This window comes from Loxodonta africana, chromosome 21 (assembly GCF_030014295.1).
Source record: "Loxodonta africana isolate mLoxAfr1 chromosome 21, mLoxAfr1.hap2, whole genome shotgun sequence".
Taxonomy (NCBI): Eukaryota; Metazoa; Chordata; class Mammalia; order Proboscidea; family Elephantidae; genus Loxodonta; species Loxodonta africana.
In genome coordinates, this window is record NC_087362.1 from 68,764,265 (window position 1) to 68,791,615 (window position 27,351).

The 27,351-nt window shown below is 51.1% G+C and overlaps 1 protein-coding gene across 1 annotated transcript; it reads left to right on the plus strand.

Annotated features, from left to right (window-relative positions):
- The first annotated feature begins 574 nt into the window (after positions 1–574).
- On the plus strand, positions 575–26,755 carry SLC7A10 (solute carrier family 7 member 10). Its single transcript, XM_064274093.1, has 11 exons — positions 575–734; positions 19,218–19,422; positions 22,613–22,764; positions 23,055–23,180; positions 23,250–23,403; positions 24,357–24,480; positions 24,567–24,670; positions 24,990–25,086; positions 25,320–25,469; positions 26,054–26,231; positions 26,474–26,755. Exons 1-11 carry the CDS (start codon positions 584–586, stop codon positions 26,602–26,604), a joined length of 1,572 nt encoding a protein of 523 aa, XP_064130163.1. The 5' UTR covers positions 575–583; the 3' UTR covers positions 26,605–26,755.
- Positions 26,756–27,351: the final 596 nt, after the last annotated feature.

Consider the following 27,351-nt stretch of genomic DNA (forward strand, 5'->3'; position numbering starts at 1 on the left):
GGGCAGTTCAATTCCACCAGCTGCTCCTTGGGAACCCAATGGGGCACTTCTACTCTGCCCTATAGGGTCGCTATGAGTTGGAACTGACCTGACGACAATGGGTTTGGCTTATTTATTTACTTATTTTTTTGAAGTGCAGGCACACAGCGGATTCTCAGGCCACGGACAGTTGTTACTCTTGCCAGCTTCCTCAGCCTCCTTGAGAGCAGGGGCAGTCTTGCCCCGCGAATTAATAGAACTGCGCAATGGGGCCCCTTCCTCCGCTCAACTAAATTAAGAAGTTTTCCTAAATCTGCCCCCAGTCCCCTCCTTCCTTTCCTGGCCAGGACTGGGTGGTGGGGAGCAAAGGGGGTTCCCTTTAAGGCAGGTGGGGGAAGGGGCTGCCGGCCAGCCCTCCTTCCGCCCCTGCCTGGCCCGGGCGGCCCAGGGCCCGGGTCCCGGGCCCCGGGCCAGCGCATGCGCCCGCCTTTGGGCGCTGTCCGGGCTCGAGGGCAGCGCGCGCACAGACAGACGACCGAACGGACTGGCTGCCGGCCGGACAGACTGGGCAGCGCTGGGAGCGGGGACGCGGCGGGACAGCGACATGGCGGGGCACACGCAGCAGCCGAGCGGGCGCGGGAACTCCATCCCCGCGCCCTCGCCCTCCCCCAGCCCAGGCCCCGGCCTCGGCGCCTCGGAACGGGTGGCGCTCAAGAAGGAGATCGGGCTGGTGAGCGCCTGCACCATCATCATCGGTGAGCGGGGCCCGAGGCGGGCGGGTGCCCAGGACAGCGGGGCCGAAGGCTGGGGGCTGTACAGCGGCTCGGAACGCGGGCACCTCCTCTCCGGGCGCTCCTACCGGGTCTGCGACGGTGAGACCACCGGCGGGTGGACACGGGACCACCTGCAGTGTCTCCCCGCAACGTGCGATCTGACAGTCAAGGCAAAGGCTGACAGAGCGCCCACACAGCTTCCTGTTCCCACTTCCCCAGGCGCCCCGAATTTTTTTTTTTTTTTTAACCTGAGAAAGATTCAGGTCTTGTTCACCGCTGGAATCTTCGCCATGCCTTTACTTGGTTGTGGGACTTTGGCAAGTCAAGTACCCTCAGTTTTTTCATCTGTGAAGTGGAAATAATGACTACAGCCCTTCCTTGAGAGCCAGAGCCTTTCTAGTGTGGGGCTGGGCAGGCAGGCCCCCTGAGACCCTAAGTTCTGGGCCATGACACCCGCTGAACCCCTGCTGTGTGCAGGTGCATTGTGGCACAGGTGATTTATTCTTCTAAAGCCAGCCCACAGGGGAGAGGAGCTCAGAGCAGGTAATCACTGCGGAGTTTGGCAGGAGGATGCAAGGGAAGCAGCCAGTGGCTGGGGGAGACCAGAGATGGAGTGGACAGCCCAAGCCTGCCTGAAGACCAGCACTCCCTGGGTAGGGGTCCTGACATTTGCAGCCTCCAGCCCTCTGGTCCAGCTTCCACCTGTGAGTGGATGGGTTTGTCCAGCCCCCAGTTCGGTGAGCAGAGGGCTCAGGAGGAGAGAATGGTGATTGGGTTTTTCTCCTTCTGCCCCAAGTCACAAACTCTGGCTCCTTGGGAACTGGGCCTGGGTCCCCATCAGGTACCTCTGTGTCCCCTCCTGGGGGGACCTGTTCTGTCACCTGTGTCCCAGGAGATGGATGCCTGGGGCTTTGACCGTTCTCAGCCTACTGCCTGTCCAGCCTCCCCCTTCCCCAGCCAGTGGCAGTTGCTTGTGCATCGACCATCCCGAATGGCCACCCACTCTCAGACCCCTGAAAATGGAGAAAGCGTGGTGGCTCAGGAGGCCAGGCCCAGAGTCTCCACTTCCTCCTCCTCTGCCCCCACACTGGGAGCTCCCAGGCCAGGGTTGGGGCTGACTCTTGGCTGCCCTCACACTTTCATTGAGCATTTCCCCTGGACTCAGCCCCTAGGCAGGTAGCTCTGCTGTCTCACGCACTTGCCCCTAGAGTGGTATGTCCCAGGAGCTGACCCTGCATGTCCCTGCCTGGCTGTCTGCTGGGAAGAAGGGCTAGCTTCCCCCACTTGGCTGGGGGACTGGTTCGAGCTTTTCCCTGGCTCCCACTCTCCCTAGGAGCTGCCCTCCTCCCAGGAAGAGGAAACATGCTTGTCATAGACCGGCAATGGTGCCAAGAGGATGGCCATGTCTGGGGCCAAGTTCAGGGCCTGGCAGATGCAGGAAGAGACACAGCTCTTCCGGGGCTGCCTCTATTAAGCCCAGCATCTTAAGCTGTATTCCTACCCTGCCCCTCACAACCCACCCTCCTCAGGTCAGGCAGAGGCAGCCAGGCCTCTCTCTCTCCCTGAAAGACGGCCGTGTTGGTGGAGGGGGAAAGAGGCCTAGCTTAAACACCACACCCCTTCTCTGGGGCAGACCCTGTAGAAATTTTCCCCTGGTCTACCCTTACAGCTCTGCCACCCTTCAGTCCATTCTTGTTGTTCCAGGTTCTCCTCCCACCCTGTTACCCCCAGACCTTGAAGGCTGATCTGGGGAGACCAAGGCACGGGATGAGGGGTGACTTGGCCAAGGGCACTGGATGCAGGACCAGAACCCCTAGCCGAGGGCACTCAGTGGGGGTCCCATGACCCTGGTTTGGGAAGCGTGGAGGGTTACAACAGGGCAGGAGGCTGGACTGGGCAGGAGACAGGCAAGGGGAGAAGTAACCTGAACTAGAAAGTGACAGGGAGATGAGGGTGAGGCAGTTGTAGATAAATCAGGATCTGCATTGTCCCCGCCACCTGATTTTTGAGAACCATGAGTCCTGCTCTATAACCTGTCCTTGTTTGTCACCACTTACTGAACTTATCTCTAAAGTGTCCCAACAGAGCCCCCAGGCGATCCTGTACTTCCTTCACGCTCTACCCCCCACCGCCCCATCCCAGGCTGAGGAGCGGGGCTTCAGGACTAGGGAGCTGAGGCAGGGCTATGAGCAAGGGCAAGGTTCCACCTGAACCATGTTCAGGACAGCACCTGCTGGCCGCTGCAAGGAGGCGCTAGAAGGGACAGGCCAGAGAGAGCAGGGCAAGCTGAGGCAGGGGCCGAGAAGGACAACATTGTCACATCCAGTATTTGTTCATACACCTCTTAGTCTGTTACGGTATGAAAACACATGTTCCCCCTTTGCAAGATGAGAATTTTTATACCCATTTTACAGATGTGGAGACTGAGGGTTGGAAGTTAAGAGACACTGCTGTAAGTGTTGGACCTTGAATTTGGAGCCAGATTTGGACCCAGGTCTGAGTAACCCCAGTCCAATGCCCTTCTTCATACTGACCCGGTGCTGGACAAAATTGAGGCCAGATTCGGTGCGGGGGAAGGCTGGGGATTAAGCTAGGTTTCCCGAGCTCACCTGACCAGGGTTTACTGCGCTCCCAACTCCACTGTGGACAAACAGGTGGACAGAGAAGTGCCTCCGGGGGCTGTACACACAGGGTCTCTCTTTCTGACTCAGGGATTTCGGCCAGCTCTCTCACCCAATCCACACCCAGGGAGGGACCTACCTAGGTCCCGGCAGAGTGGGGGTTATACCTGGGTCTTCTCACCAGGCTGCCCCTTCCTCCACTCTCTACATTTGACCCCAGAATCCAGCTCATCCAAGTGTTTGTGGGTCAGGCTCAAATATGCTCGGGGACTCAGGGGTCTGGGTCATGAGCCCCATCTCCTCAGCAGCCACTCTCTGCTCAAGCAGCCTTGGCCAGGTTCTTTTCTGTGGTCTCTGGGACTGGAGGTGGCTGGACTGCTCAGAAGATGGACCTCTCCAGAACCCCAGCCCCTCTTCAATATGACCCTGAGGAGACATAATCCCACCATAGGAGCTCCTCCTCCATGCCTCACTATAGTCCCAATTTACAGATGAGGAAGCTGAGGATCCGAGGCTGCAACCAGCCCAAGGGCAGATGCCCTTGGTGTGCTCTGGGACACTGGACACATTCATTCATCTATTTAACCAAGATTTATGGAGTTTTTACTGTGTACCAGGCACTGTCCTGGGTGCTAGAGACACAACAGGGAACAAAACACAATCCCTGTTCTCCTGGGGCTGGCATTCCAGTGTGGGGGTCCAACAGCAAGCAAGATAAGCAGGCCAAGTACATTGTAAATGGGGCAATGACAAGTACTAAAGTGAGAAAATTAAGCCGAGGAAGAGGATATAGGGTGTTGGGGATTCAGATGGGATCCCAGATGTAGGGGCCTTGCAGGCCCGGGTAAGGACTTTGCCTTTTTCTCTGTGTGAGATGGAAGCCCTGAAAAGGTATTGAGCAGAACAGGGATAGGATGAGATGGAACTTAGGTCTTAACAGGCTCCTTCTGGAGAAGAGGCTGCGGGGAGCAAGGGCAGAAGCAGGAAGCCTGGCCAGGAGGCTACTGCAGACCTGGTCAGAAGACCATGCTGCCTTGGAGCAGGGTGGTGGCAGCGGAGGTGCCGAGAGGAGACCTAGATCCAGATACATTTGGAAGGCAGAGCCAGAGGGCTTTGCTAATGGACTGGGTATGGGGTGTGGAGAAAGAGGGGCGTCGAGGTTCTGGCCTGAGCAGCTGGGAAGATGGTTTGCTGTGTATTGATTGGGGGACGACTCGAAAGGAGCAGGTTTTACATTTGCGATGTCTATTTGTTCAGTAGTTAATTGGATATTCAGGGTTAGTTTAGTGGAGAGGTCTGTACTCACAAAAACCCAGTGCCCTGGAGTCGATTCCGACTCATAGCGACCCTATAGGACAGAGTAGAACTGCACCATTGGGTATAAATTTGGGGTTGCCAGCAGATAAATCATATTTACAGCCAGGGGATTGGACAAGAGGAGCAAGGGCGTGAGTGTGTAAAGGAACAAGAAGAGGGCCCAGGGCTGAGCCCCGGGCACCCAATGTTTAGAAGTCAAGAAGGATCAGGAGGAACCAGCAAAGGAGTCAGAGGAGGCGCAGCCATGGTGGTAGGAGGAAGTCAAGGAGAGGTGGTGTGCTGGAGGCCAGGTGAGCAGGGAGGATCCACTGTGCCAATGCCGCCGATGGGTCTGGTAACCTGAAGCCTGGAGCTCATCAGTGACCTTGACGAGACTCATCATGGAAACAGGGCATGGGCTGAGGCTTGCTGGACAGGTTCTGCTGGGACTGCTCAGGCTCCGCAGCGCTGGGCTGGGCCAGGCAGGACTGCGTAGAGCAGGCAGACAGGGCTCTATGCTTCTGCTCACCCCCTCTCTTGAAGGGAAAGCCGGTTAGGCCAGAGGTGCATGCCAGGCAATTAGCGCTTCCAGGCATGTTCTGGAAATGCCCCCATTCCCTTCCCTGGGCTTCTGCCAAGACCTCCGTGGGCACATCTGTCCTCCCAGAGGGGTGCCTGACACACGCTTACCATGAGGATGCTCTTGTGCAGGGGGGCTAGGCTTTATCCAGGTCTCAGCACGGTAATGGGCAGGGACCTCCAGGGCAGGGCACTAGCTCCTTGCCCCAGGGTGTTGGGGCCCCATGGAGATCAGGGAGGTGACAAGACCAGGTCTTCAGAGACCAGATGGGATGTCCTAGGGTGTCTCCAAGGTGGGTGACAATAATGAGATCCGTAAACACTTCCGGGGACTTCAGGTGTGCAGCTGGGGCCAAGAGCGTGCCTGCCTTACTTTCTATCACAACACTGGTATGCACCGCAGTTCACAGATAAGTCTCAGAAAGGTGAAATAGCTGTCCAAGGCTCCACTATGGGGACCTGGGATTCCACCCAGATCTGGCAATTCTCAACTAGTAAGCACCCCTGCCCGGGGCCTCAGAGGCCTTGGACCTACTGATAGGAACATGGAGCTTTTTCCCAGAGGCCTCATGGTCATATTCTAAGCAGGAGGTTCTGGAAGTCATTGCCCAGTGCAATAAAAGGAGGCCTGGTCCACAACCAAGTCCCAACCAGACCCAGGAGCCCCAGAGCTGCCTGGGACCCCAGGCATCTCTCTCCACCAGGCCAGCAAGCCCCTGTGACAGGAGGATGCCCCCTTGTGGCCATGCTCACTGGAACAGGCACAGGACTAGCCCCAGTGGATCTCCTGTCCTTTAGGGCTTGGGCATCCCATCCCAGCAGGCCAGGGCACAGAGCTTCCTTCTGGGAATGCAAGATCCTCACAGGGAGGCAAATAGAGGAATCGCTTCGTGTCTGGCCTCTGGGCACCAGGGGAGTGGCTCAGGGTCCACGTTATAGGGGCCAAGGCAGGATGTCAGGGATGTTATAGGGCCTCCCCAGGGAGCTGGGGAGAGGCCTTCCACAGTGGGGGCTATGCAGCCCCTGAAGAGACTGTCTCCTCAAGGCCAGGCAGATGTGCCTCTGCCAAAGTCAGGGTTGCACCTTCCTCTGCTGCCCCCTAGCCCAGTGGCCTCACCTGGCAGATGGGGAAACTGAGGCCCAGAAGGGTAGCACCAGCCTGGGCTCATACTGCCAGCTCCTGAATGTGTTTCTAGGGATGAGGAGTGGTGCCCAGAGGCCTGGCCTGACATGACCTCCCTCCCCGCTCCTCAAATCAGACTGCATATTCCCACACACAGGCAGGTGGCTTGTTCCACACACGACCTCCATGGTCCACGGCTGCCTCCCAGAAATAGGTCAGCGCGCACCGCAGCAGCCGCCAGGGAACAATGGCTCTTTCTTCCTTCCTCTGCGGAAGCCGGGTAAGCCCCATCAGGCCAAACATCTTAATGTGATAAAAAACCACCCAGCACGGGCTGCGAGAAAAGGGCAGGCAGGAAGAGACTCAGGGAAAACCTGCTGGTGGTGGGCACCCATATCCCTTTCTACCTGCCCAGAGCTCTGGCCCCACTGGGCACCTGCGGGGACCACTGGGTGCAGGGGAATGTGGAGACCTCAGAAGCTGCATCTCTGCAGTCAGTCACACACCTGGGCATTCAGCCATGTGTTCCAGCCCATCCCCTGGCCCCTGGCCCTCCCCCCTTCCTCCAGAACAGGATACCCCAAGTCCGGGCTTGTACATGGCTATTCCCACCCAATCAGGCAGGCCTGATTCAGCCTGGGCCTGCACACCAGGGTCTGAGACTGGGGGGGCTTAGGCCTGGGCCCTGACCCCTGTAGCATCCCTCAAAGCTGTGACGGTCCCTTTTCCACCTCCTCTGTAATCACCCTGGAGCTGGGGGCCCCAGCCCTGTCCTTGGCTTCCACCCTCCACCTTCTTTCACTCTGCAGCACACCCAAGCCCACAGCCCCTGTGGCTTCTTGCAGAGCCCTGCCCACCTCCACTGAGGCAAGAGCAGCCGTGGACAGAGATGGGATTTTCCCACCACCTTCAAGCACGGACCTGGGGCAGATGCTGCAGGTTGCCCAGGCCCAGAGCAAGAGGCAGCCCAGGGCCTTAGAGATGCAGGTGCTGTTCCCAAACACGAGTTCTTTGGAGCTATTTGGGGAGAGGTCCTGACCTGTAGACTGAGGCCACATGTCCAAAACAATACTGAATCTCTAGCCATGGGGCACAGGGTTAGTGGTGTGTCCCTTTCTGACCCCAGCCAGATGTGGATTCCCCAAGGACTACGCAGAGTGGTGGGTTCTCTAAGAGGCAGGTGGCTCAGGGCCCTGGATGCTCCCTTCGCAAAGGCACCTAGCTCCTTCCAAGGCCACCCAGCCCCCGCTGGCTTCCAACCTCACTGGCTTTTGGCAAATTTTGCTCCACCAGGTCCTGAGAACAGAGGCTCTGCCTGCTGGATAGAGCAAACTCAAAGGTCCTTTAGAAACCTAACCGCCCACCCAGGCCCTGGGCCCCCCAGGGTTGATGAAGGAGGCGGCCTCTCTCCCCCTGCAGGCAGGCGGGGGGTGCAGCTTACCTCTGGGGGCTGGGGGGCAGGAACTCCTTCCTCCTTATCTGGATGTATTTAGGGCTCCTGGGATGTGACCAGAAAACCAAGCGGCGTGTCGTGGCTGTCCAGACTGGAAATCTGTGTCGGCCAGGGGTGGGGGCAGGGGGGAGCACCAGGGACAAGGAGTGAATGCAGATTGGCAGCTGCAGCTGTGTCCTCGTCCAGCCCCGCCTGTGGGCCTGGCAGGTGGAGCAGCAGGGCTCTGCCTGAGGGACCTTACCCCCTCCCAGGCCCTGGTAAGTGGGGGCAAGCCTCCTGGAAGGGCCGAGCCCCCAGGTCCTAACAGGGTTGACTCTGGTTCATGTGGCCTTTGGGGTTATTTCCTGTTAGACAGGACCTGGTACCGATCTCCAGTAACAGTCTGATTCACTTGCGCAGAGGAAGAACCACCCCCCTTCAAAAGGGGGCCCCAGAGCACAACCGCCCTTTGCTCTGGCTGCCTGCCGGGGAGCTCAAGGCTAAATGGACACTTGCAGAATCTCACCAATCCCAGGAACCAGCTCTGCAGTCCATGACTCGACTGTGAGCATTTCCCATCGCTTAAGGAAGCACAGGCACCTGCCCTGTCCGCTCCCGGAGTCAACAGGGGTGCCTCTCCGCCTGCCCACCCTTTGATTCCACTTGTACCTGAGCCTGGGAAGCCTGCCACCCCTCTTGGAGGGCCAGGCGGGGACTGCTGCCCCCATTTCACAGATGAGAAAATCAGTCCTGCAAGTCAAGTCATTAGTGCCATATTGGACGTCAGGCCATTTACTCATCCATTAGATAATTAAGTCCCTGGGTGATGCAAACAGCTAATGAACTGGACTGATAACAGAAAGGTTGGTGGTTCAAGTCCACCCAGAGGCCTTTCAGAAGAAAGGCCTAGTGATCTGAAAAAATCAGCCATTGAAAATCTTCTGGAGCACAGTTCTACTCTGACACATATGGGGTTACCATGTGTTGGAATCGACTCAATGGCAACTGTGGGCTAGTTTAACCAACAGATATTTATTGAGCACCTACTATGTGCTCAAATACTGATGTGAGCGAGAGCAGGTGCCAACTGGTGAGGTTGCAGACACTGTACATAGAATCACACCAGTGAAGATGCAAAGCATATCTTGAGAATGAGCAGAGGGCTTCACACACAGTCTCTCATTTACCCCTCACAGTTACCCCATTTTACAGATGAGGTTGGCCGGGTGAGCAGGCAGGGCCTCACAGGAGGGATCAATGAGAGGGCTCCAGGCCTGGTGACCCCAAGCCACAATTTTCCATTGTGTTCCTGGGATGGGGAATGGTGACCCCTGCTTGCAACCAGTGAGCAGCCCCAAGTGGGGGTGGGGCAACCATCTGTGTCCATACACCTGGCCAAGCTGAGAGTCCGGGCTGCTTCTGCCCTGATGGTTGCTGACCAGCCAGCCCCTAGCCCTGAAAATCCTCCAACTTTTCTCCCTCATCCTGCTTTCCCCTGCCCAGGATCTGAAACATTTTAATGGTGCTAAGAAACAAGGTCGCTTTAGGGTCTGTGTCTGCAGCCTGGGTTCTAGCTCCGAGAAGACCCCAGGAGGCTTGGGGGAGGAGCTTTCTGGTGGGAAAGGGGGAGATAGAAGATGAACAAAGTACACAGCAAAGTGCAGGGATCCATGGGGCTGTCACATGGGAAGAGGAGCCCAAACCCAAAGTAGTCAAGGAGGACTTCATGAAGGAGGTGCCATGAATTTGGACTTTTTTTTCCCAGTGTTTTACTCAGGAATTGTTAATTTGCAAGGGATAGAAACCTCAATTGAGTGACTCAAGTAAAAAAAGGGATTTATGGGAAGATTTAGGGAAACTTCTTGGAGCCTCATGCAGGATCTAGAGTTAGGCACATCAGCTTCACCCTTCTCCTCCTCTCTGGACAACAAATTCCTTCCACCTACATATGCTTCATCCTGGCTGCCTCAAAACTCCCAGCTCAGCGTTTGTGTTAAACTTCCAGGAGAGAAACTCTCAGGGGCCCAACTTGGGTCAGACGTCCACGGACCCAACAGTACCCGCTCCAGATCAGGTTCCTGCTCTGCCTCTGTTCAGTGTTTTTTCTCTACCCAGCACCCTCCCCCTTCATTTCCTTAAGAGGCTCTTTATTCTTCCGGAGACTCCAAACAGAGCACAGGTTTGCTCACCTTCCTTAAAAAAAAAAAAAAAATTGCATCAGGAAAACTCATCTAGATAACTAAGACTGAATCTAATAGGTTTAGTCCAGTTGAAGACCTCTGTAATGAAAACTACAAAACCTTGTCTGAGAGAGATTTCAAAAATTCTAATTAAAAAAAATTTTCTTTCTTTTTTTTTTATATACCATACTCATTCACTGGAAGACAAGGTAAAAGAACAATATACAGATATACACAACAACATCGATCTTACGGATAGAATGTCAATCTAAAGAAGGCAGGCAAAAGAGTATGCAGTAAACTCTAATTTAGTTGAAGGTTAAGAACAGGGAAAACTAATTCATGGTGATAGATGTAAGAAAATTCAGTTACCCTTGGGAGGTATTGACTCAGGGGGCCTTCTAGAGTGTTAATAGTATTCTTTTTCTTGATCTGGGTGGTAGTTTCATGAGTATCTACATACGTATTACGTAAAATATGTATTATACATTTTGTGCACTTTACCCTATAGCTCAATCTTTAAAAAGGTAAAAAGAAAAAAGCAACGGGAAAGCATTGAAAGGTTTAATGCAGGTGAATGACACAATTGAATTTTTAAAAATTTTTATTGTGCTTTAAGTGAAAGTTTACAAATCAAAATCAGTCTCTCATACAAAACCTTTTATACACCTTGCTATATGCTCCTGGAAACCCTGGTGGCATAGTGGTTAAGTGCTACGGCTGCTAGCCAAAAGGTCGGCAGTTCATATCTACCAGGTGCTTCTTGGAAACTCCATGGGGCAGTTCTGCTCTGTCCTATAGGGTCGCTATGAGTCAGAATCGACTCGACGGCAGCGAGTGTTTTTGTTTTATATACTCCTAGTTGCTCTCCTCCTAATGAGACAGCACACTCCTTCCTTCCATCCTGTATTTCCAAGCCCATTCGGCCAGCTTCTGTACCCTTCGGCCTTCATATTTCCACTCCAGACAGGAGCTGCATACGTAGTCTCCTGTGTCTACTTGATCCAAGAAGCTCACTCCTCACCGGTATCATTTTCTGTCTTATACTCTAGTGCAATCCCTGTCTGAAGAGTTGGCTTTGGGAATGGCTCCTGTCTTGGGCTAACAGAAGGTCTGGGGACCATGACCACCGGGGTCCTTCTAGTCTCAGACCATTCAGTCTGGTCTTTTTATAAGAATTTGGGATTTGCATCCCACTTCTCTCCTGCTCCCTCAGGAGTTCTCACTTGTGTTCCCTGCCAGGGCAGCCATCTGTTGTAGCCGGGCACCAACTAGTTCTTCAGGTCTCAGGCTGATGTAGTCTCTGATTTATGTGGCCCACTCTTAGTCTTGGGCTCATACTTACCTTGTGTCTTTGGTGTTCTTCATTCTCCTTTGCTCCAGGTGGGTTGAGACCAACTGATGCATCTTAAATGGCCACTTGCTTGTGTTTAAGACCTCAGACACCACTCTCCAAAATGGGATGCAGAGTGTTTTCTTAATAGATTTTATTATGCCAATTGACCTAGAAATCCCCTGAAACAATGGTCTCCAAATTTCCACCCCTGCTACACTGGACTTCAAAGCGTTCCGTTTATTCAGGTAACTGCTTTGCTTTTGGTTTAGTCCAGTTGTGCTGACCTCGCCTGTATTGTGTGTTGTCTTTCCCGTCACCTAAAGTAGTTCTTATCTACTATCTAATTAGTGAATACCCCTCTCCCTCCCTACCTCCCTCTCCCTTCTAGTAACCATCAAAGAATATTTTCCTCTCTGTTTAAACTATTTCTTGAGTTCTTATGATAGTGGTCTTATACAATATTTATACTTTTGCAACTGACTAATTTCACTCAGCAAAATACCTTCCAGATTCCTCCATGTTATGAAATGTTTCAGAGATTCATCGTTGTTCTTTATCGATGCATAGTATTCCACTGTGTGAATATACCAGAATTTATTTATCCATTCATCCATTGGTGGGCACCTTGGTTGCTTCCATCTTTTTGCTATTGTAAACAGTGCTGCAGTGAACATGGGTGTGCATATAACTGTTCATGTCAAGGCTCTTACTTCTCTAGGATATATTCCAAGGAGTGGGATTGCTGGATCGTATGGTAGTTATATTTCTAGCTTTTTAAGGAAGCACCAAATTGATTTCCAAAGTAGTTGTACCATTTTACATTCCTACCAACAGTGTGTAAGTATTCCAAGCTCTCTACAACCTCTCCAGCATTTGTTATTTTGTGTATTTTGGATTAATGCCAGCCTTGTTGGAGTGAGGTGGCATCTCACTGTAGTTTTGATTTGCATTTCTCTAATGGCTAATGATCGTGAACATTTCCTCATATATCTGTTAGCTACCTGAATGTCTTCTTTAGTGAAGCGCCTGTTCATATCCTTTCCCCATTTTTTAATTGGGTTGTTTGTCTTTTTGTTGTTGAGTTTTTGCAGCAACATGTAGATTTTACAGATCAGCTGTTGATCACAGATGTCATAGCTAAAAACTTTTTCCCAATCTGTAGGTAATCTTTTTACTCTTTTTGTGAAGTCTTTAGATGAGCATAGGTGTTTGACTTTTAGGAGCTCCCAGTTATCTAATTTCTCTTCTGGTGTTTGTGCATTGTTAGTAACGTTTTGTATACTGTTTATGCCATGTACTAGGGCTCCTAGCATTGTCCCTATTTTTTTTTCCATGATCTTTGTTGTTTTAGATTTTGTATTTAGGTCTTTGATCCGTTTTCACTTCATTTTTGTGCATGGTGTGAGGTATGGGTCTTGTTTCATTTTTTTGCAGATAGATATCCAGTTATGCCAGCACCATTTGTTAAAGAGATTGTCTTTTCCCTATATAACTGACTTTGGGCCTTTGTCAAATATCAGCTGCTCATATGTGGATGGATTTATGTCTGGATTCTCAATTCAGTTCCATTGGTCTATGTATCTGTTGTTGTACCCGTACCACGCTGTTTTGACTACTGTGGCAGTATAATAGATTCTAAAATCAAGTAGAGTAAGGCCTCCCACTTTGTTCTTCTTTTTCAGGAATGCTTTTTTTTTTTTTGCTTATCCAGAGCCTCTTTCCTTTCCATGTGCGCTTGGTGATTTGTTTCTCCATCTCATGAAAAAATGTAACGCGTATTTGGATTGGATTGCATTTTATCTATAGATCGCTTTGGGCAGAATAGACATTTTTACAATGTTGAGTCTTCCTATCTATGAGCAAGGTATGTTTTTCCACTTATATATGTCTCTTTTGGTTTCTTGTAGTAATGTCTTATAGTTTTCTTTGTATAGGTCTTTTACGTCTCTGGTTAGATTTATTCGTAAGTATTTTATCTTCTTAGGGGCTACTGTAAATGGTATGGATTTGGTGATTTCCTCTTCATTGCTCTCCTTGTTGGTGTAGAGGAATCCAACTGATTTATGTATGTTTAACTTGTAACCTGATACTCTGCTAAACTCTTCTATTAGTTTCAGTAGTTTTCTTGAGGATTCTTTAGGTTTTTCTGTGTATAAGATCATGTTATCTGCAATAGGGATACTTTTACTTCTTCTTTGCCAATTTGGATGCCCTTTATTTCTTTATCTAGCCTAATAGCCCTGGCTAGGACCTCCAGCACAATGTTGAATAAGAGTGGTGATAAATGGCATCCTTGTCTGGTTCTTGTCCTCAAGGGGAATGCTTTCAGTCTTTCTCTGTTTAGGATGATGTTGGCTGTTGGCTTTGTATAAATGCCCTTTATAATGTTTAGGAATTTTCCTTCTATTCCTATTTTGCTGGGAGTTTTTATCATGCATGGGGGTTGAACTTTGTCAAATGCCTTTTCTGCATCAATTGATAAGATCATGTGGTTCTTGTCTTTTGTTTTATTTATGTGGTGGATTACATTGTTTTTCTAATGTTGAACCATCCCTGCATACCTGGTATGAATCCCACTTGGTCGTGGTGAATTATTTTTTTGATACGTTGTTGAATTCTATTGGCTACAATTTTATTGAGGATTTTTGCATCTAAGTTCATGAGGGATATTGGTCTGTAATTTTTTTTTTTTTTTGTGGAGTCTTTACCTGGTTTTGGTGTCAGGGTTATTCTGGCTTCATAGAATGATTTTGGGAGTATTCCATCCTTTTCTATGCTTTGAAATACCTTTAGTAGTAGTGGAGTTAACTCTTCTCTGAAAGTTTGTGGAATTCTCCAGCGAAGCCATCGTGGCCAGGGCTTTTCTTTATTGGGAGTTTTTTTTTATTACTTTTTCAATCTCTTCTTTTGTTACAGGTTTATTTAGTTGTTCTGCCTCTGTTTGTGTTAGTTTAGGTAGGTAGTGTGTTTCTAGAAATTTGTCCATGACCTCTAGGTTTTCCAATTTGTTAGAGCACAGCTTTTCATAGTACTCTGTTATGAGTCTTTTAATTTCAGTTGGGTCGGTTGTAATATCACCCATTTCGTTTCTTATTCGGGTTATTTGCTTCATCTCCTGTTTTTCTTCTGTCAGTCTGGCCAGTGGGTTATCGATTTTGTTAATCTTTTCAAAGAACCAGCTTTTGGTCTTGTTAACTCTTTCAATTGTTTTTCTGATCTCTATTTCATTTAATTCTGCTCTAATTTTTATTATTTGCCTTGTTCTGGTGCCCTAAAGTTTCTTTTGTTTGTTGCTCTCTATTTGTTCAAGATGTAGGGATAATTCTTTGATTTTGGCCCTTCTTTTTGTATGTGTGCATTTATTGGTATAAATTGACCTCTGAGCACTGATTTAGCTGTGTCTCAAAGGTTATGATAAGAAGTGTTTTCATTCTCATTGGATTCCATGAATTTCTTTATTCCATCCTTAATGTCTTCTTTAATCCAGTCGTTTTTGAGCAGGGTATTGTTCAGTTTCCAAGTTTTTGATTTCTTTTCCCTGCTTTTTCTGTCATTGATTTCTACCTTTATGGCCTTATGGTCAGAGAAGATGCTTTGTAATATTTCAGTGTTTTGGATTCTGCCAAGGCTTGCTTTATGACCTAATATGTGGTCTATTCTAGAGAATGTTCCATATGCACTAGAAAAGAAAGTATACTTGGCTGCTGTTGGGTGGAGTGTTCTGTATATGTTTTTGAGGTCAAGTTGGTGAACTGTGGCATTTAGCTCTTCTGTGTCTTTATTGAGCTTCTTTCTGGATGTTCTGTCCTTCACTGAAAGTGATGTGTTGAAGTCTCCTACTATTATTGTGGAGCTGTCAATCTCACTTTTCAATGCTGTTAGAGTTTGTTTTGTGTATCTTGAAGCCCTGTCGTTGGTTGCATAAATATTTAATATGGTAATATCCTCCTGATATATCGTCCCTTTAATCGTTGCATAGTATCCTTCCTTATCTTTTGTGGTAGATTTAAGTATGCAGTCTGTTTTGTCAGAAATTATTATAGCCCCTCCTGCTCTTTTTTGATTGCTGTTTGCTTGATATATTTTTTTTCCATTCTTTGAGTTTTAGTTTGTTTGTGTCTTTAAGCCTAAGGTGTGTCTCTTGTAGGCAGCATGTAGACGAACCATGTTTTTTTATCCATTCCGCAACTCTCTGTCTCTTTATTGGTGTATTTAGTCCATTTACATTCAGCATGATTATAGAGAGGTATGAGTTTAGTGCTGTCATTTTGATGCCCTTTTTTATGTGTTGTTGACAGTTTCATTTTTCCACTTACTTTTTTGTGCTGAGTAGTTTTTCTTTATAAATTGTGTGTACCTCTTTTTCTATTGTAGTTGAATTTGTTTTTGCTGAGTCTTTATGTTTTTCTTGTTTTTTATTTTGAGGTGTAGGATTGTTAGTTTTCTTTGTGGCTACCTTGATATTTACACCTGTTTTTCTAAGTTTAAACCTAACTTGTATCTCCCTATATCGCCTTGATTTCTTCTCCATATGGAAGATCTATGCCAACTTTATTTAGTCCCTCTTTATTGATTTTGTTTGTTTGTTTTTTATTGATTTAATGTTGTCATTTTTTATATAATGACATCACTGATTCTGTTTTGAGTGTTTTTTTATCTTGATTTGTTTTTATGATTTCCCTATCTGAGTTGATATCTGGTTGCTCTGTCCTGTGTTCTAGTGTTGGGTTGATATCTGATGTTATTGATTTTTCTAACCAGAGAATTCCCTTTAATATTTCTTGTAGTTGTGGTTTGGTTTTTGCAGATTCCCTAAGCTTCTGTTCATCTGTAAATGTCTTAATTTCACCTTCATATTTGAGAGACAGTTTTGCTGGATATATGGTTCTTGATTGGCCATTTTTCTCCTTCAGTGATTTATATATGTCATCCCATTGCCTTCTTGCCTGCATGGTTTCTGCCAAGTAGTCCAAGCTTATTCTTATGGATTCTCCTTGTAAGTGACTTTTCACTTAACCCTGGCTACTCTTAAATTTTTTTCTTTATGTTTGGTTTTGGCAAATTTGATTATAATATATATTGGTGACTTTCCTTTGGAAATCTACCTTGTGTGAGATTCTATGTGTATCTTGGATAGATATGCTTTCATCTTTCATATGTCAGGGAAGATTTCTGCCAACAAATCTTCAACAATTCTGTCTGTATTTTCTGTTATCCCTCCTTGTTTTGGTATTCCAATCACTCAAGTTATTCTTCTTGATAGAGTCCCACATGATACTTAGGGTTTCTTCTTTTTTTTTTTTTAATTCTTTTATCTGATTTTTCTTTGACTGTATTGTTGCCAAGTGTTTTATCTTCAATCTCACCAGTTCTGCCTTCCACTTCCACAATTCTGCTCCTCTGACTTTCTATCGAGTTGTCTAATTCTGTAATTTTATTGTTAGTCTTCTGAATTTCCGATTGCTGTCCCTCTATGGATTCTTTCAGTTTATTAAATTTTTCATTATATTCTTGAATAATCTTTTAAATTTCTTCAGCTGCTTTATCTGTGTGTTCCATGGCTTTTTCTGTGTATTGCCTGATCTCCTGCCTGATCTCTTGAAGAGTTCTGTATATTAATCTTTTATATTCTACATCTGGTAGTTCCAGGAATACATCTTCATCCGGGAGAGTCCTTGATTCTTTGTTTTGGGAGGTTATTGAAGCAATCATGGTCTGCTTCGTTATGTGATTTGATACCAACTGTTGTCTCCAAGCCATTTATAAGTTATTGTATTAATTTATTTTATGTTTGTTCACTGTGTCCTAGTATCTTGCTTTCTTTTGTTTTGATATGCCCAAATAGGCTACTAGAGTGAGCTAACTTGATTATTGGAGCCTTTGAAGCACTAATGTCCTGTTACCAGATGGCTAGAGCTGTTACCAGGTATATGAGCCTAGGAATCCATTCACTATTCTTGTATAGATTCAGCTCAGGTGTCGTTATAGTCAGTCACCTAGTGTGTGGTGTAGGCTCTCACCTACTGTCTTAGAGGAGCAGTGGTGATGGGTGTATCACAGGTTTCTGGTAGCAGCTGGGGGTCACACTCGGAGGAAAGCAGGAGGCTGACAGCCTTCCCCAAGTGTCAGTGAGGAAGGAGCATTCTTGTTCTCTAGAGTGCTCTGGTGGGTGGGCTCTGTAGCTGTACCTTAGGCACCCAATGCTTATACCTGTAAAGACTGGTAGGCACCACTATCCTTGGACCCCTTTCACGGGTGGCTAGGTGGCGTGGATGGAGCCTCCAGTCCTCAGGCCCATGCTCTGGGTAGGTGAAGGCCCTGTTTAATTGGCAGAGTAGTATTGAACCTCCAAAACCTGCTTCTCCACCACACGGCTGAAACAGTTACAGTCAGGCCTCAAACAGATTCACCTTTGCAGTGTAATAGCTAGATCCTATCTGGTGTAGTTGAGCCACCTGGATCCATGCAGGGGTGAAGGACAAAGTCTGTGGATCACTTGTGCCTGGACTGGAGCCACTTCTGTTCTGAGCTTCCAAATTAGGGGAGTTGACAGAGTATTTTCCCCCCGTTTGTTAATTTGTTCCTTCTCCAAGGCCAGGAGAATGGCTCAGGCATTGCAGCAGACCCTATCTCAGGCCCTGGGAAATCAATTAATGAAGCCAGCTGGGGCAGAGGGAGAAGGGATCAAGTAGATAGGAGAGAGTTCTTTCAAAAGAAGGAGCTATTAGATCCATGTGGTAAATCAGACAAAATCACTTGCCTTGTGCCAAGAGCGCTGTTTTATCTCAGATTCCAGAGGTGTGTGGAGTCTGTGTGCACTGGCTGGGTCCCTGCTGAGATCACCCAGGGGATTAGGGCTGCATCCCTCACTTGCCTTCTTTTGCTGAAGTAGCTGTGTCCTAAACCCCACCGCCAGTCCTGAAGCTGTCAAACCAGAGGATCAGGGGTGCCTGCACTTCGGTTGCCTTCTTTTGCTGAAGCAGCTGCTTCCTAAATGCTGCGGCCAGCCCCGCTGTAGACACACCACAGGGTCAGTGGTGCACCACTCTGCTTGCCTTCTTCTGTTGAAGCTGCCATGTCCCGGGAAACTACCATCAGCCCTGCCACAGTTGCACGAAGGAACGCGCCAAGAAATCGGATCTGAGGTGGTGCCACGAGCTCAGAAACTCCTTGCTGCCTCTGCACCATCTCTCCCTCCCCCGTCACTCACTCCGATTCCTTAACTTTGTCTTTGGTGCTCAGGGTTCCTAGCTTGTCATACATATAATCAATTCACTTGTTTTTTTTGGTCTTTGTTGTAAGAGGGATCACCGGAAGCGTCTGACTACTTTGCCATTTTGGTCCCGCCTCACTGAATTTGGACTTTGGCCAATAGAAAAGTGCCAGGAGAGTGACATGGTCAAGGTCTTGTTTTAGGAGGTCAGCTCTGGCCAGCAGGTTGGAAGGCCTGGTGGCTAGAAACTGACAAGTCAGGAGGCCTCAGCTGGGTCAAGGGGCTGAGTCTGGGCCAGGCAGGGATGCATAGGAGGGACCACCATCCTGCCATCTTTCAGGGGGAAGAACAGACTCATTTGTGCTTGCTCCACACTATGGGTTACGTGGGGGTGGAGGGACTTAGACCAGGACCAGTCTCTGGCACAGAAGCCTAGATGTTCAAGGTGCCATTTCCCATGCATGGGGATGGGTGGGAAATGATGAGCTCAGAGTGGGACTTGTTGGGTTGGAGGGGCTAAGCAGCACCTGCAGGCCTCAAGGCCCACCTCCTTCCAGCTCCCAAGGGAGTGTCCCTGGCTCCCTTCCTTACTACAGCATCCAGAGCCCTGCAGAGAAGCCTGGGCTACTCAGGGGGACCCAGGCTGGACCAAGGCTTGATGCCGCCCCCATCTCTCTACCTGCAGGAAACATCATCGGCTCGGGCATCTTCATCTCACCCAAGGGTGTACTAGAGCACTCAGGCTCTGTGGGCCTGGCCCTCTTCGTCTGGGTCCTGGGCGGGGGCATCACTGCCCTGGGCTCTCTCTGCTATGCGGAGCTGGGAGTCACCATCCCCAAGTCCGGTGGGGACTACGCTTATGTCACAGAGATCTTCGGGGGCCTGGCTGGGTGAGTGTGGGGTACTGGCAGCTTCTCCGGAACTAGATGGCTAGTTGGGCTATGGGCCTCGGTTTCTGCTTCTGCTTCCACATCAAGGGAAGTCCTAGGAGTCAGTGGAGAGAAGGGGTTGGGAGGTCGGGCAGCCTTCCAAGGCCAGGTGAATGGTACCAATGCCCACCCCAGCCCACTGCCTGCCCCTTTCAAATAAAGCTCCCTCTAAGCCCCACTCCCCACTCAGTGCTTATGAGTGGGGAGGCTCTTGGTATCTCAAACCGCTAGATAGTTTAGTATCCAAGCAAAGAGGGGGACTTGTTTTTAGTAAACCCATATGCAGGGGGAGGGGTGTGGGACGGAGGCCTGATGTTCCTATCACACGCCCTGCAAGAGGTCTCCTTTAAGTAGCTCCCTCCAACATTCCTTTTGGACAAATAAGCAACATCATGATAAACAGGGAAAAGATTGAAATCATCCAGGATTTCATTTTACTTGGATTCACAACCAACACACATGGAAGTAGCAGTCAAGAAATCAAAAGATGTGTTGCACTGAGCAAATCTGCTGCAAAGACCTCTTTAAAATGTTGAAAAGCAAAGATGTCACCTTGAAGACTAAGGTGCACCTGATCCAAGCCATGGTATTTTCAGTCGCGTCATATGCATGTGAAAGCTGGACAACGAATAAGGAAGACTGAAGAAAAACTGACAACTTTGAATTGTGGTGTTGGCGAAGAATATTGAATATACCATGGACCACCAGAAGAAGGAACAAATCTGTCTTGGATGAAGTACAACCAGAATGTTCCTTAGAAGAAGGATGGCAAGACTGCGTGTTACACACTTGGGACGTGTTATCAGGAAGGATCAGTCCCTGGAGAAGGACATTATGCTTTGTAAAGTAGAGCGTCAGCGAAAAAGGGGAAGGCCCTCAACTGGATGGATTGACACAGTGGCTGCAACGATGGGCTCAATCATAACAACAATTGTGAGCATGGTTTTGTGGTACATAGTGTCGCTACGAGTCGGAACTGACTCAACGACACCTAACGACAACAACAAACATTCCTTTATTGATCAGTGAACATTTGCTGAGCACCTACTGTGTGCTAAGAGCTGAGGACAAGGGGATAAAAAGATCCATCCTCTCCTGAAGCTGTTCCCAGTGCAGTGGGGAACAGCAATTCACACGTGGTGAAGACCTAGAAAATCCTTGCTTTGGTGAAGTGTGTGCAAGAGGCAGCTGCCAAGCAGCCAGGAGAACAGGGTACACGCCTCCTAGGAAGAGTGCCCAGGAGAAACCACATTTGCACCAAGGCCTGGAAAAAGGGTAGAATTTTTCTAGGCTGAACAGGCAGAGGGTCAGTGTGTACAAAGGCTGTGTCCTGGGCAAGCACAGTTATGGCTGCTGCAGCCAGGGGACAAGGTCAGATTCATGGGTGGGTGTTGTGACTTTGAGGGGGTTATGGGGATGGAAGCTGTTCTGGTCATTCAGATGACTGATGCCAAGGGCTTGAACTAAGGTGCAGGCATATTTCAGAATAATTTAGGAGCCTAAATTGGGAGGATGTGATGGCCAGCGTGGCATGGGGGAGGAGGGGCACATTGGGGGTGACACCTGCTTTCCCATCAAGAGGCTCCCCAGACTACATGCCTTCCCTGAAAGGGGAGGTGGAGATTTCAGGGAGGCGCTGGCCACATTGGCGGGACCTGTAGCACATCCAGGGAGATGCTTAGTCAGGTATGAGGTGAGAGGTCTGGAACCCAGAGGAAAAGTCCGGGCTCAAGTATACAAAGTTTGGTTCTGAGGGATGTGGGTCGAGGGCCCATAACTAGGCGGCCATGGATGGAGCCCTGGCAGGGGTGCACACCTCTGTGGGTGTGTCTGTGGGTGCCTGCCTCCGGGGAGAGGGCTTACAAAGAATCCTCCCAGCTGGGGCTGGGAGAAGGTGGAAGGGAGAAGAGGGCCCAGCACCATGCCCCATGGGCACCCCAGCATGGAGGGGCGGGCAGAGAGGAGCACCCAGCAGGGGAAGAAGGCCATGGACCTGGGGCATCCAGGATCCAAGAGGAGGAGGGTCTTAGTTTCTTAAGGCTGCCATTAAAATACCACAAAGTGGATGGCTTTACAGGAGAGAAATTTCTTTTCTTGCAGTTCTGGAGGATAGATGTCTGAATTCAGAGCGTCAGCAGGGCCATGCGCTCTGTTGGCTCTAGGGGAAGACCCTTCCTTGTGTCTTTCAGCTTCTATAGCCCTGGGCGTTTCTTGGCGTTCCCTGGCCTGTGGGCAGATGCTCATGTGCCGTCTTCTCCCTGTGTGACTCTGTGCCCACGTCTGCTCTCCTTTATATGACGCCACTCAGAAGGGAATAACATTAGGACCTGCCCCGCCCTGGCACAGCCTCATTTAACTTAACTAATGACAAAAGAAAACCCCTATTTCCAAACAAGGTCACATTCACAGGTACTGGGGTGAGGACTTCAAGATACCCTTTGGGGGGATACCACTCAATCCATAACAGGGAAGGCCATGCAAAGCGAGGGATGGGTACAGGGCTACAGAACCAAGATGAGCACCAAGAGGAACCCACCAGTGGTCACCTGTGTCCCTACCCTCTAGTGCTGCCCAGGCCTTCTAAGACCACCCCTAAAACAGACTCTCCCTTGGGGAGAGGCAGAGCCCTCGGGAACGGCTCTGGCCTCACAGCCTTGAACACAGGCACCCCACCCACACCTGGGCACCTTGCAGAGGTGTGATGCAGGCAGAAGGGGGTGAATCACTCCCCACAGGAGCTAGGGCCCTTTATAACGCCAAGGAAGTGGCTCCTCTCTGGTCCCTGCACCCAAAGGTAAAGGTTTCTGTCAGGAGGTGCCACGACCCATACCCACCACCTGCTGATGAGGCTGCAGGGCTCTGCTGAGAGCAGCCTGGCCAGCTCAGGAAACAGCCTGTGGCCACGGGAGCTAGGCAGTCAGTAGAAAGCACTGGGTTCTGCATCCCCCAGCCCAAGGGCAGCCCCCTATTGTTTAAATGTGATTAGCCTTCTCTGTTAAAACCGTCTACAAATAAAGCAGTGAGACCACGACAGCGTCACCCCTGCCTTCCTGTACCTAAAGCCTCTTCCCAGCACCCTCGCCAGCCCTTGGGTGCGCATTCCAGGGTGGAAGCCCAGCACCCTACTCCAGCCCTCACATGTTCGTTGCAGCTTCCTGCTGCTCTGGAGCGCTGTGCTCATCATGTACCCCACCAGCCTGGCCGTCATCTCCATGACCTTCTCCAACTACGTGCTGCAGCCCGTATTCCCCAACTGCATCCCACCTGCTGCCGCCTCCCGCATCCTCTCCATGGCCTGCCTGAGTGAGTCCCTGCCCTGGGGCCCCAGGCTGGGCCTCCATCCCAGAGCAGTCCGACTGCCCAGGCCCACTCCAGCTCCCTGCCCCTATTGGGAGGGCTTTGGGAGTAGTGTTCCTCCAACAGCCAGTTCCCCGAGAAGTTGGCTTCTGGGCTTAAGGTGCTCTGCACTCCAGCTAGTGGGGGCATGCCCTCCTCCTACTGCCTGGGCTGGCCTTGGCTGTGGCCTCCAGTGAGGGGTCTCGGCCTCAGGTGCCCACCGGCTGCCTGCACCAGTAACTGCCTTTCCTCCCCAGTGCTCCTGACATGGGTGAACAGCTCCAGCGTGCGCTGGGCCACACGCATCCAGGACATCTTCACGGGTGGGAAGCTTCTGGCCCTGTCGCTCATCATTGGCATGGGCTTTGTCCAGATCTTCCAAGGTAGGGCTGGGTTGGGCACGTGGACAGGGCTGGGGAGATGATGCTGACCCTTGACCTCTGGATCCCCAGGACACTTTGCGGAGCTGAGGCCCAGCAATGCCTTCTCCTTCTGGATGAAGCCCTCTGTGGGCCACCTGGCCCTGGCATTCCTCCAGGGCTCCTTTGCCTTCAGTGGCTGGAACTTTCTCAACTACGTCACCGAGGAGCTGGTGGACCCTCGAAGGTGAGTGGAGAGGGGCGGGGGCCGGTGACCAGAGAGGCAGCACCTCTTAACTCTTGTCCCAGGACGAGGCTGTGATGCAAGAACCCCAGGCAACCGGTGCTTGGTAGGCTGGAGGCAGCACCCTCAGCCAGCAATGGGGCCCAGTCCTCCTCATTGAGGACCATTGCTTCTGTGGCTCGGACTGGTCATTACCCGACCACAGCCTGTGAGTTACAGGTAAGTCCCTGCCGCCCCCCAGGAATGGCTCTGAAAAGAAGTCAAGACACTTGAGCGCTAGCCTAGCCTGCTCCATACGCTGTGGAGTCACAGCCCTCCCTGGGCCTCTGAAACGCTGGGTATCACATGTCCCCCTGCTGTAAATGGAGTCAACTATTTGCACTTGGCCAAAAAGCATACACGTGCATGCCATGTGGTCCCTAGAATAAAGCGGAGGACTCCATCTGATGCTCAGCCAGAGATCTGGACAGCAGACAGTTGCAGCTGTAGAAACACCCGCAGGGGGCAGGGGAGTTGAGAGAGTCCCAGGGAAGACCCTAGATCTGTGCACTGGGCCCTCCCCAAGGCTAATCTTGGCTGTACGCACAGTTCTCATCCTATGCGGACATTAGACCCTATCCTCAGGGTATGATGTGACCCAGCTCCCCCACCTGCACTTCTCCACCAGCTTGTGCCCAGGCCGGGGTAGGGTAGGCAGATGGCAGTGCTTAGTGCCCTGGGAGCAATGCTTCCTGGTTTCCTACCCCAAGGCTCCCAGCAGACAAAGGAGGTGGAGACTCAAAGCCGCTGCCTCGGCTCCTGCTTTCCCTCACCCCTGGGCCCTGTCCCCACCCCAAAAGCAGCTGACACTGATGAGCTCCCACAACTGCCCGCAGGCTCCTGCTTTCCCCCACCCCTGGGCCCCGTCCCCACCCCACAAGGAGCTGACGCTGACGAGCTCCCACGACTGCCCACAGGAACCTACCTCGTGCCATCTTCATCTCCATTCCACTGGTGACCTTCGTGTACACGTTCACCAACGTTGCCTACTTCACCGCCATGTCCCCACAGGAGCTGCTGTCCTCGAACGCGGTAGCTGTGGTGAGTGGGGGTCCCTGTGGGGCCCTGGCTTCTGCCCTGGCCCCCATCCCCCACCTCATGCACAGCCTTTCTTCTGTACCCATCAGACCTTCGGGGAGAAGCTCCTGGGTTACTTTGCTTGGGTCATGCCTGTTTCCGTGGCGCTTTCCACTTTTGGAGGGATCAATGGCTACCTGTTCACCTCCTCCAGGTGACTGGGCTGGCGGGGGGGAGAGAGCAGCTGTGGCAAGGTGAGGCGGGTGCTCTGGTGTGTGCAAGCAGGGAAACCCAGCCAGGTAGAGTCCACCTGAAGCTGGGATGGTGAATTTCCCAGCAACAAGTGTCTGATCCCAACTCTGAGGTAAAGAAAGCAAGAAGGAGGCAGGCTAGATGAGGTGAAGAACTGCCCAGTGGGACTGCTTGTCCCTGGAACAGGAAGTCAGAGGTGACAGCTCAAGAGGGACATCAGGTCCAGAGCTGACACCCAGCGCCGATCTCACGGCCCCCACATCTCTGTCCCCACTCCTCAGGCTGTGCTTCTCTGGAGCCAGGGAGGGGCACCTTCCCAGCCTGCTGGCCATGATCCATGTCAGACGCTGCACCCCTATCCCCGCCCTCCTTGTCTGTGTAAGTTGGGGGACCAGGCTGGGTGGGGCTCATAGTCAGGGCCACCCAGCAACAGTGGGGTTTCTGGGGTAATGGTAGGGATGGGCCCTGGCCATGGCGGCAGCCCACAGAAGGTGTGGGAAGGGGCTGGGCTCACCCTGACCTCCTGGCCTGAGCGAGACAGGCCCAGGGCAGCCTGCAGAGTTGGCAGGAGGCAGCAGGACGCCAGCCCTCAGACCTGGGTGCTCCCCCAGTGTGGGGCCACAGCCGTCATCATGCTCGTGGGAGACACATACACTCTCATCAACTACGTGTCCTTCATCAACTATCTCTGCTACGGTGTCACCATCCTGGGTCTGCTCGTGCTGCGCTGGAGGCGGCCGGCGCTCCACAGGCCCATCAAGGTGAGGCCCAGGCGGGGGAGGGAGGGCTGCCCTGTGTGTTGAGAGCTTTGGGTACCATGAGCGGGGCAGGTGATCACGGTGACAGTGACTCAAGCTTTTCCCACATGCTGGGCACTGCTGGGGGCTTTACCTGCACTTACATATTTAATCCTCATGACAACCCCACAAGGTGGGTGATTTTAATACTCCCCATTTAATTTGCTCAAGGTCATGCGGGCAGCTAGTGACAGAGCCAGGATTCCCTGAGCCCAAAAGAAAGTGAGCTAAAGGTCTGTCCATTTGCATATAAATTCTGGCCCTGGAGAAGTACTCAGTGCCAGAAATGCAAAACACCAAAACATAAGTGACCTTCAGCCAAGTTCCGCACCGCCCGCCCCCCGCCGCCCAAACACACCATGTGGGGCTCAGAGCGGCCGAAACTTTGACAAATCCTCAACAATTTGGCAGACTGACCATTCCATGAATGGCTCCCAGTGGGCTGGGCTGCTGCCAGGAGAGGTACCAGGGAAGGAAGGGAAGCTCCTCGAAGCTGTGGCGAGGTGGGGTGGGTGGGCTTCTTTGGCGCTTATGCACGTTCTCCCCAGGTGAACCTGCTTGTCCCAGTCATGTACTTGGTCTTCTGGGCGTTCCTGTTGGTCTTCAGCTTCATCTCGGAGCCAATGGTCTGTGGAGTCGGGGTCATCATCATCCTCACAGGGGTGCCCATTTTCTTCCTGGGAGCATTCTGGAGAAGTAAACCAAAGTGTGTGCAGCGACTCACTGGTGAGTAAGGCAGCTTTCCTGAGGTGGCAGGGCCTGGAGATGGGACCTTGTTAGGGCCAACCCAAGAGCTGAGGTGACAGCACAAGGCCCAGACATGCCACATGTCCCCCCGAGATGTGGCCGAGGGGCCCAGGACCAAGCCTACAGGGGGAACAACAGACACCTGCTTGGGGGAGGTGTCATGTGGTGGGGCCACCACTGTCCCAGAGGGCCAGCCCCAACGTCCATCTGTCTGTCCTCAGAGTCAATGACACGCTGGGGCCAGGAGCTGTGTTTCGTGGTCTACCCCCAGGGCTCCCCGGAGGAGGAAGAGAACGGGCCCTGCCAGCCCTCCCCAATCCCCACCTCGGACACACCCTTGAAGACACAATGAGATGCTTGAGGAGGCTGAAGCAGCTGTTTCTGTTTACATGTTGTTTATTGAGGAGGTGTTTTTGCAAAAACTTTTTTTCATTGTTGTTGTTTGGAAAAAAAGATCTGATTCTTAGACGCCCGTCATAAAGAAGTCCTGAAGATGTGGACTGGGTTCCCTGTCTTAGCAAGGCCCTGCTAGCCTTTCCTGAAATGGTCTATAAATAAAACGGGGCTGGTTGGTTGCTTGCGCCCAGGTGAATCCCTGGTGGGCCCTGAGAGGGGCTGCAGAGGCATAACTTGGAGGTGGGCATGCATGGTGCTGGCTGGGGAAGGTGCCAAGGCAGGCTCTAGGGGAGGCCCTTGGCATCTGGGGACTCTGAGCTTGACCCAGGCATTCCCTCTCTCAGGCTGGCTCCTTTGGCTGCCTCAGGCATTGTGAGGTCCAGAGCCACCTCTCCCCAGAGGGAAGGAAGTCTGTGAAGGGGCTCGTTCTGCCCCTCACCCAGGCCCCCAGTGCCAGCCTGAGTCTCAGCACCCAGGAAGCCCCTGTGGTTCTCAGCTGGCATTGTTTTTCTTCCCATAAATCATCACGGACCCAATGTCAGAAACTTCAGAGCCTCAACCGCACCTTCCTGGTTTACAGATGGGGAAACTGAGACCCTGAAACAGGGTGGGATGGATTTGGGCACTGTGGGTTGGTGGCTCCACCTCAGTCCCCTGAGTCAGCAGAGAGGAGTCTCCTGGGGGCCTCTGGGCCTGTAAGTGG

Excerpts from the sequence above, each read along its gene's own strand:
- SLC7A10 (XM_064274093.1), top strand. The coding sequence starts at position 584 with ATGGCGGGGCACACGCAGCAGCCGAGCGGGCGCGGGAACTCCATCCCC. Across the intron at positions 735-19,217 it reads CGCCTGCACCATCATCATCG|GAAACATCATCGGCTCGGGC; the intron begins GTGAGCGGGGCC and ends CTCTACCTGCAG. Across the intron at positions 23,181-23,249 it reads CTTTGTCCAGATCTTCCAAG|GACACTTTGCGGAGCTGAGG; the intron begins GTAGGGCTGGGT and ends CTGGATCCCCAG.